The sequence below is a fragment of the Cannabis sativa genome, chromosome 8 (assembly GCF_029168945.1).
Source record: "Cannabis sativa cultivar Pink pepper isolate KNU-18-1 chromosome 8, ASM2916894v1, whole genome shotgun sequence".
NCBI classification, from domain to species: domain Eukaryota; kingdom Viridiplantae; phylum Streptophyta; class Magnoliopsida; order Rosales; family Cannabaceae; genus Cannabis; species Cannabis sativa.
In genome coordinates, this window is record NC_083608.1 from 46,848,266 (window position 1) to 46,856,182 (window position 7,917).

General features: G+C 33.5%; 2 protein-coding genes across 2 annotated transcripts; one reads left to right on the top strand and one right to left on the bottom strand.

Annotated features, from left to right (window-relative positions):
* Nucleotides 1–713: 713 nt before the first annotated feature.
* LOC115698627 (peptidyl-prolyl cis-trans isomerase FKBP16-3, chloroplastic) lies at nucleotides 714–3,592 on the bottom strand. Its single transcript, XM_030625749.2, has 7 exons — nucleotides 3,485–3,592; nucleotides 3,134–3,390; nucleotides 1,926–2,009; nucleotides 1,723–1,772; nucleotides 1,592–1,640; nucleotides 1,419–1,493; nucleotides 714–1,084 (listed from the first exon to the last, which is right to left on the bottom strand). The coding sequence occupies exons 1-7, from the start codon at nucleotides 3,519–3,521 to the stop codon at nucleotides 959–961; spliced, it is 678 nt and encodes a 225-aa protein (XP_030481609.1). The 5' UTR covers nucleotides 3,522–3,592; the 3' UTR covers nucleotides 714–958.
* A 560-nt stretch (nucleotides 3,593–4,152) lies between these two features.
* On the top strand, nucleotides 4,153–7,917 carry LOC115701291 (membrane-associated 30 kDa protein, chloroplastic). The gene is made up of 11 exons (XM_030629044.2): nucleotides 4,153–4,466; nucleotides 4,758–4,867; nucleotides 4,972–5,082; nucleotides 5,311–5,375; nucleotides 5,455–5,536; nucleotides 5,621–5,695; nucleotides 6,253–6,323; nucleotides 6,410–6,492; nucleotides 7,189–7,253; nucleotides 7,346–7,420; nucleotides 7,520–7,917. Exons 1-11 carry the CDS (start codon nucleotides 4,334–4,336, stop codon nucleotides 7,637–7,639), a joined length of 990 nt encoding a protein of 329 aa, XP_030484904.2. The 5' UTR covers nucleotides 4,153–4,333; the 3' UTR covers nucleotides 7,640–7,917.

The window sequence follows — 7,917 nt, forward strand, 5'->3', positions numbered from 1 at the left end:
TTATTCATTTTAGTATCCTGAGTGTATTTAAAAATTTAATATTATTATATAATAGTTATTTTAAAATAAAAAGAATTACCTTTCAAAAAAAATAATATTAAGAATTAATTTATCTTTTGTAAAATCATACATTAATTTCAAATTTAATTCTATTGTAACTATTTTCGTCCCCATCCAAAACCTGCAATCATATCTTAATGGTATCAAGTGGCATTGTATCAAAGTTGAAACACCACTACACTAGCCAGCCATAAATTATTGTTTTTGGTGTAAATGTGCTAACCCTATTTTTATTATTCTCTCATGGTGTTTCTTGGTAAAGTAACATCCAAATGTATTAGTGGGGAGCATTGGAAGGTTTGAAGCATTAAAACATCTTTGCTCAAAGATGATTCTTGGGCGTGTTTACACCAACCAAATTAAACACAATAATTTTAATTACAATATTCATTCCAACCACCAAATATTATAATCAATTTCTACATTCATTTTTTATTTCATTACCATTACCGTTACAATAAAATTTCTATACACCAAACTAAACAAACCCTGTGAGAAAATATATCTATTGAACTAAGAAAAAAGGATAAGCATAACATATTCTACTTATGACAGTTATGAAAATGTCAACCATCTTCTGTGTTGAAACTTGTAAGTTTTGCTATGTTCAATAGAAATAAAATAAAACAATGAAATTAAGGTGTTGTATACAATGATGAAAGAAAATCTATATAGCATCATCATCATCATCATCTCTTGTATCAAATTTAATTACAGAGAAAAAAAGAGCAATAATTAACTTTATAGCATTAGCCTTTTCAAATGCTATTAACAGCTCAACCAAAAATATAAAATAGTTGGGACATATCGAGTTGCTGCAGCTGCATATATACCAAGACCCTTTATTCTATGGTCAAGTATATATATTTTGCAAGCAAATGCAGAAGAAATTGTATCATTATTCATCTCCTTCATCAAATTCTAAACCTGGTATGTATTCCAAGCTCACATCAAAGATGACCGGACTATTTGGAGCCACCCTTGGCCTTCCTGGAGCTGAGGTAAGACCTTTGGGGAATGCCAACTGATCCAGAAACACACCAATGTTAATTAAAGATCACATTAATGAGTAGTTTCACATGCTGAGTAAAATGGCTAATTATAATTTTTACTCCCTGAATTTTGACTTGTACCAAATCATGCTTCTCGAAATTTTCAAGTCGCTAAAAATTCTCTTTGAACTATTGAGATTGTTAGATCCAAAGACTTTCGCCCAATTTTATAAACGGACCCCTAACGTGAATGAAAGTTTAAGGGTGCGATTTAGTACATGTCAAAGTTCAGGTGTACGATTTGGTACATGTCAAAATTCAGAATAAAAATTCTAATTAGCCTAAATAATAAGTCAACGGTCTTACTGATCCCGGAATGTAGAGTCGTCGCTTTCCTCCTGCTTTCATACTCAGCAGGCCTTCATCAAGTCCCTTAATCACCTGATTTACTAGTTTATGTTAGCAAATAATAGGATTACTATTTTGATTTTTGGTTACATTGATGATTCCGATAAATCATATTCCTTTATCTGTCATACCTGACCAGAGCCAACTCGAAAAATATAAACCTGACCCTTCTCAAGAGAGCTGCCAATGAACACAAACCAGTTTTAGTGAAAACAAATTCAGCAAAAGGGGCATATGATTTCATGTGCTTAATTTTTATTACCTATCAAATATTTGTCCAGATGGAACCATGGCTACATAATTAGCTGCCACCTGAAGTTAAGAGAGTCAATGACAATGGCAACCAAGAAAAATGTGCAGGCAAAAAGGTTCACAACAAAGAAAATATTATTCTCAAAATTTGAGACAAAGTAGTGTATGAGTAGTAAAAGGACTTCTAAGGTTTCATAAAGCCATTTAACACACCTGAAAACCAACCGGCGGACTAGGACCCCTACCAACTTTGATGTCCTTGTACTGCAAACCAGATTCTGTAGTTACCATAGGTACCTTCAATGAAGATAAATCTTTTGTAAGAGTAGTCTCTGATGAGTAATGTGATTTTCTTATAAGCTATGTCAAACTATTACAACTCACAAGATCAGCAATGCAATGGCTGCAATTTATCATCTAATTAAAGCTTTAATAACTATCAAAACATGAAAAACCGTCCATGGTAGCACAGCAGCAAAAGATCACCACTAAGTTTAGATTGAAATAGACTAAAGCAGACAAAGTATAGATAACCTCAGTAGCAAACAATGGTTTCAAAACAAAACAAACAAAAACAGCAAACTTTTACACAGTAGCTAAATCCACTAACTTCAACAATAGTAAAGTCAATCACAAGCCAACTAAGAAAGTAATTACCAATACAAAAGTTCCCAATCTCACCTCTAAAGTGTTTTCTTCTTTCAAGTTGAAAGTAGATGGGATAAAAAAAAAAGGAATAACTTTCTGAGATATAGATACTTAGTTACAATTTTTAATAACTGAACAAACTGAGAAACTAGCAATAACACAATCATCAAAATCAAATAATGTAAAAGGAGATGGAATAGAAAATCTAGTGTATTCGACAAACATTGTCGTACGTGGATTAAATGTAAAAATATTGAGCTATATATAAGAAGATAGGCTAATCCACTCATAGCCAATTGGCAATGAGAGGAGTAGCTCGTGAATTTTATATATTTCTATTATCTTTTCACACATAAACAATGTGGGACGCTCTAACATCTTTTTAAGTAGCAATTTTTGGTTCACCAACTCGGACAACTCATTCACTTTGAATTTTTGGTGGTTCTTTTCGGATAAAGAGTCTCACATTGTTAATGTATGTGAAAATAATAGAATATGTAAGATTCATAAGCTAATCATTGTCAATTGAATCTCATGTTTTTTAATATGGTATCTCTAGTGTACTTTCGTCACACACCTATCCAGTTAGCCAAATAGCTACTATTTTGAAAAAGGATACTGGGCAAACATATATTGAGCCAGAAGGAACCCATGCAGATAATATAGTGTCCTACTCCTAATTTGGTCTGCCTAAGTTGTAATTATATCAAATATAGTAAAACAATACCCAAAAAATTTGTTTACAGATAAAGGGGTAGGTAATCTCACCATACATTTTCAAGCTCCTTTTCACAAGCAACATCACAGAGCTTAGGCTTGTCCTCAGGAGGCAACCCAGCTCCATTGGCTGCAAATGACTCAACAAACAGACTTGAAGCTCCAAGCATCAATCCAATCACTTCCCTTCTTCTCTTACTTAGCTTAATTTCATCACAATTTGAAGCCTTGAGTTCCAAATTAGAACATCTCACAACCCCACTTGAAAATCTCCTACTACAAATCCCTTGAGAGCTATCAAATGGGCTTTTACCTAATACACAAATTGGGTTTGTACAGAATGTAACAAAAAAATTAGGAAATGGGATATATGAATAATTCAAGTCAAAATAGAAAGTGGGTTTTACCTAATGGAAGCAGCAGAGTTGAAGAAGAAGATGCCATTAGTACGAGAAACTCAAAACTTTCGAGTCTGTATCGTTCAGAAACGGATAACGATATCTTTGGTGGTTAATATTGGCTTTTATGACACACACAGCTGAATCAGCGCTTTAAGGTTATTTTGGTCAATTTTTGACCTAAAATGGGCCGGTTGCAACTTGTTATAATAAGAGGCCCAATAAGCCCAATAAGTAGAGAATATACCATAAAACCTGAACATTATATAAAATTGGTGTGAAATCTTCACACTATTACACTTCATATATGTACTAAATTATACACTGATGTGGTGTGCATACAATTGCACCATTAATGGTGTGAAATTTTGAATCTTACACCAAGTTAGTGCATTTTTTTTTCAATTCTAACCCTCTTTTTTTAATTTATTTTAAAAAATAATCATAAATTAGTTGGTGACAATATACATGATTATAACATATAATATGAGATTTTAAGTAAAATAGTTTATTTTTTATCATATTTGGTGTAAATCAATTTGCGTTGTTGCACAGAAATTGGTGTAAAAAATACAGTAAAATGGTACAATCTTTGGAGATAGGTGAGTTAACGGTTAAGGTTATGTTGGTCAATTTGATCATAAATGGGCCGGTTGTAACTTAGATAATTCTAGGCCCAAAAAAGGCCCGTTAAGGGGGAAGAGAGTAGAGACCTCAAATCCTGAACACCGGAGAATCTCTCTCCTCTCTTTCGCTCTAACAATTTTCTGGTGAGTGAGCGAGAGTGATCTCAGTACTCATTTTCAATCCTATCTCAATACCCAAGTCGCTGCATTTGAACTGAATTTTGCTCCAACAATGGCCGCCAAACCACAGATATTTACGGGATTAACCCTGGCGTCCACGCCTGCCTCTTCTTCCTCCTCTACTAACAGCCTTAGATTATGTGTGGTCAAGAGGCCTCTCACTACGTCCTTCTTCGGTGCCGGAGGTACGTCGTCTCTATTGGGTTTTTCCCTATCTTCATTTTTCTTTCTGGGTATCTCATGAATTTTCAATTCGTTCACAAACTGAGTCGCTTTTGGGGCTCGAATTCAGTGGGTATTGATATAATAAAAAAACTAGCTTTGATAATTTTCGTATTGTTTTGCAAAATTTGTAACTTCATTACATTATTGTGAAACTGAAACTATCTAGCTTTGATGATTTTGATTGATTGGAGTTCATTTAAAGTGTTTAGCAAAAGTATCTGCATTTACTAATTTATAGCATTTTGGTTTAGTGGGAGCATTAAAAGTTGAGGTAGTCAAGTCAGCTCGCTCCAATAAAATTCGTGGTGGTGCTCTTGGTGCCCGTATGAATCTTTTTGATCGGTTTGCTAGAGTTGTCAAGGTGATATGTTTTACAATGTTTATAAATATATGTGCATATATTTCAATATGATTTTTTTTACTAGGACTTTCTTATTGAAATCATAGCTTATATTCCTATTCCAGTCATATGCCAATGCAGTCATAAGTTCCTTTGAAGATCCTGAGAAAATTTTGGATCAAACGGTTATCGAAATGAGCGATGACTTAACAAAGATGCGTCAGGCAACAGCACAAGTAAGCTCTATACTCTACTGCTGTTTGTTCATTACACATTCTCAAGTCCTTTTCTTTCTTCATATATTGCCAAAAAAAGAAAAGAAAAAGAGGGTTTCTGTGGTGGACTGGACTGTAGCTAGCCTCTTTATTAGCTTCTTTTACTCCAGTTAAAGTTACATTGCTTTTGTAGTTTCTTAAGTTATCTTCATTTATAATTGATCATTTTTTCCTTTTGATCATTTTAAGGTATTGGCATCTCAAAAGCGGTTGGAGAATAAGTACAAAGCTGCCCAACAAGCTTCTGAGGAATGGTACTACAACGAATAACTCTTCCTTCCAAAATAGTTGCTGAGAGTTTCTGAACTTACATTGTATTGTGCTGTCACTTAGGTACCGCAAGGCACAATTTGCCTTGGAGAAAGGAGATGAGAATCTTGCACGTGAAGCTCTAAAGAGGAGAAAATCTTTTGCAGTAAGTTCAGCGTAATTGGCGTAGTGCAAATTGCTTGCATATAGTTGTTTATTAAGCATTTACACAACACTTGTTTCTTTCCAGGATAATGCTAATTCTTTGAAAGCTCAACTTGATCAACAGAAAGGTGTTGTTGAAAATCTTGTCTCTAATACCCGGGTAAGCCAATTTTGTTGTTTGCTATCTTTTAACTTCATCAATTGTACGTTTAACTTCATTAATTTTACCAATTGTGAAACTCATCATGCAGCATGGTTCACTGAATTAAACAAAATTCTCTAATTTAAATGTTTTCAAAATTAATCAAGGAACATATTCACTTTCTCAGTTCTCACTTTTTTTTTTTTCTTTTGGTTCTTTCGTTTCATCTAGTGGTTTGTCTACAATAGAGTTCTTTGTGTTTTTTCATGTTGTCAACAATTTGAACAATGGTTTTTTTCTTTCTTCTTCTTCTTCTTTTCTTTTTTTTTTTTTTTTTTTTTTTTTTTTTTTGTGTGTGTGTTTTTAAAGAGTTGGAACAATGAAAATAGTTTTACTTTTTATTTCTTCCAAATCCCCTTCTCACCTCTTTACGGGTCTGGATTGGAAGTTAACTACAAGGCTAACTCCACACCAGGCTACAACAACATGAGATTTGACCATCCAACTTTGTTGATGTGTATAGTGATGCAGTTACTAATGATTTATCTACATCATGTGATTAAACTTTTTGCTAGCTTCTGGAGAGCAAGATACAAGAAGCGAGATCAAAGAAAGATACCCTGAAAGCACGTGCACAGTCTGCAAAGTTTGTCTAAACAGCCCTTTCATGTTATATTATCTGTTGAGATTTTTAATAATATTATATTAATTGTTACTTGCATGCTTCTTTAGGACTCAAACCAAAGTAAGCGAAATGTTGGGAAATGTCAATACAAGTAATGCTCTTTCCGCTTTTGAAAAGATGGAAGAGAAAGGTATAGACTTCAGACTTTAGAACCACTGGTTGAGCATACATGTTAAGTTTGTACTGGATTTTAGCTTTATAACTGAAAACCCAAATTTATGTTGCCCTGAAAGCATAAACAGCTTTTTTCAATTTTAGGAAACCAACAATTTGCTTTTCTTAGAAAATAAATTAAAATTCAAATCACATCATAGGATTTTTGATTACTTTTTTTGGTTTACTCAGAAAGACTAGATGAAAATGGTTTACAAATATGCAGACAACAAAGCTTATTTAAGAAAGATGCACACTAGTGTTTTTAGAAATTTTCTGGAAAAGTTGGCGATAATGTATGCGTATGCATGTGAATTATTATTATCTTTTTAAAAAATTTTATAAAATATATCTGCAAAAGACAGCTATATCCTACATTTTTCTTCAGTGAGGGAGTTCATGCTTAGTTTGGTAGTATGTGTCGTAAGGTGTCGGAATAGTAGAATCCATTATATTATTTGACCGTTGAACTTATATATAGTTTTCCATCTAAACCATGTTTCTTTGGTGAGGAATTCATGCATGGTTTGGTAAAATGTGTTGTACAATTTTACAGTGGTCGAATTCATTGCTTTGATGAGACTTTTAGACAATATTCTGCCAATGAAGCTATATTCTTAACTTTCCATTTCTTCTGATCTTGTATTCTTGATATACATTTTCGTCTCAACAGTGATGGCAATGGAGTCTCAAGCAGAAGCTCTTGGTCAATTAACTTCTGATGATCTAGAAGGAAAGGTAGAACTGCTTCTGTTTCCGACTTACTTTGTCCAACTCTCGATTAAGTCTTATGCAATCAGTCAGTTGATGATTTTTCAATCTTTTTGCAGTTTGCATTGCTAGAGGGCTCGTCAGTTGACGATGATCTAGCAAGCTTGAAGAAGGAACTTTCCGGTAGCTCAAAGGTAATGATTTCCTATTTTGACATATGAATTAGGACAGTAAAATCTTGAAATCATGTAGTTGGATTTCTTTACCTTTTTTTTTTCAAAACAAAATATCAGAAAGGCGAACTTCCACCGGGAAGAAGTGTCAGCGCCAGCTCAAATACACCATATCCCTTTCAAGATGCTGAGATAGAGAGGGAGCTCAAGGAATTGAGACAGAAGGCAAAAGACTTCTAATTTTTATTTGCATTGGTCAAAAATTGGGGGAATCTACTCCTGTAGGCAAATTCAAATTTTGCTATAGCTTCATTCAGCTGTTTGTTTTAGCATATATTTGTATAGGAAAACACCAAACAAAAGTCCTAATTTGGTATTAATTAGATTATTAATTCTATGGTGTATGTATATGTAAGCAGTTTCTGCTTTTGAGCTTCGTGCTTATGTAAACTAGCTTTTGGATTATGTATGACATTGACACCCCCAACAAAAATGTATATTAAGATTATTTTTGACAA

Coding starts and splice junctions, on each gene's coding strand:
- LOC115698627 (XM_030625749.2), bottom strand. CDS start 3,521: ATGGCATCTTCTTCTTCAACTCTGCTGCTTCCATTAG. Junction 1,773..1,925: donor GTCCGCCGGTTGGTTTTCAG/GTGTGTTAAATG, acceptor TCTTAACTTCAG/GTGGCAGCTAATTATGTAGC. Junction 1,085..1,418: donor GACTCTACATTCCGGGATCA/GTAAGACCGTTG, acceptor TTTCTGGATCAG/TTGGCATTCCCCAAAGGTCT.
- LOC115701291 (XM_030629044.2), top strand. CDS start 4,334: ATGGCCGCCAAACCACAGATATTTACGGGATTAACCCTGGCGTCCACG. Junction 4,467..4,757: donor GTCCTTCTTCGGTGCCGGAG/GTACGTCGTCTC, acceptor ATTTTGGTTTAG/TGGGAGCATTAAAAGTTGAG. Junction 5,696..6,252: donor ATCTTGTCTCTAATACCCGG/GTAAGCCAATTT, acceptor ACTTTTTGCTAG/CTTCTGGAGAGCAAGATACA.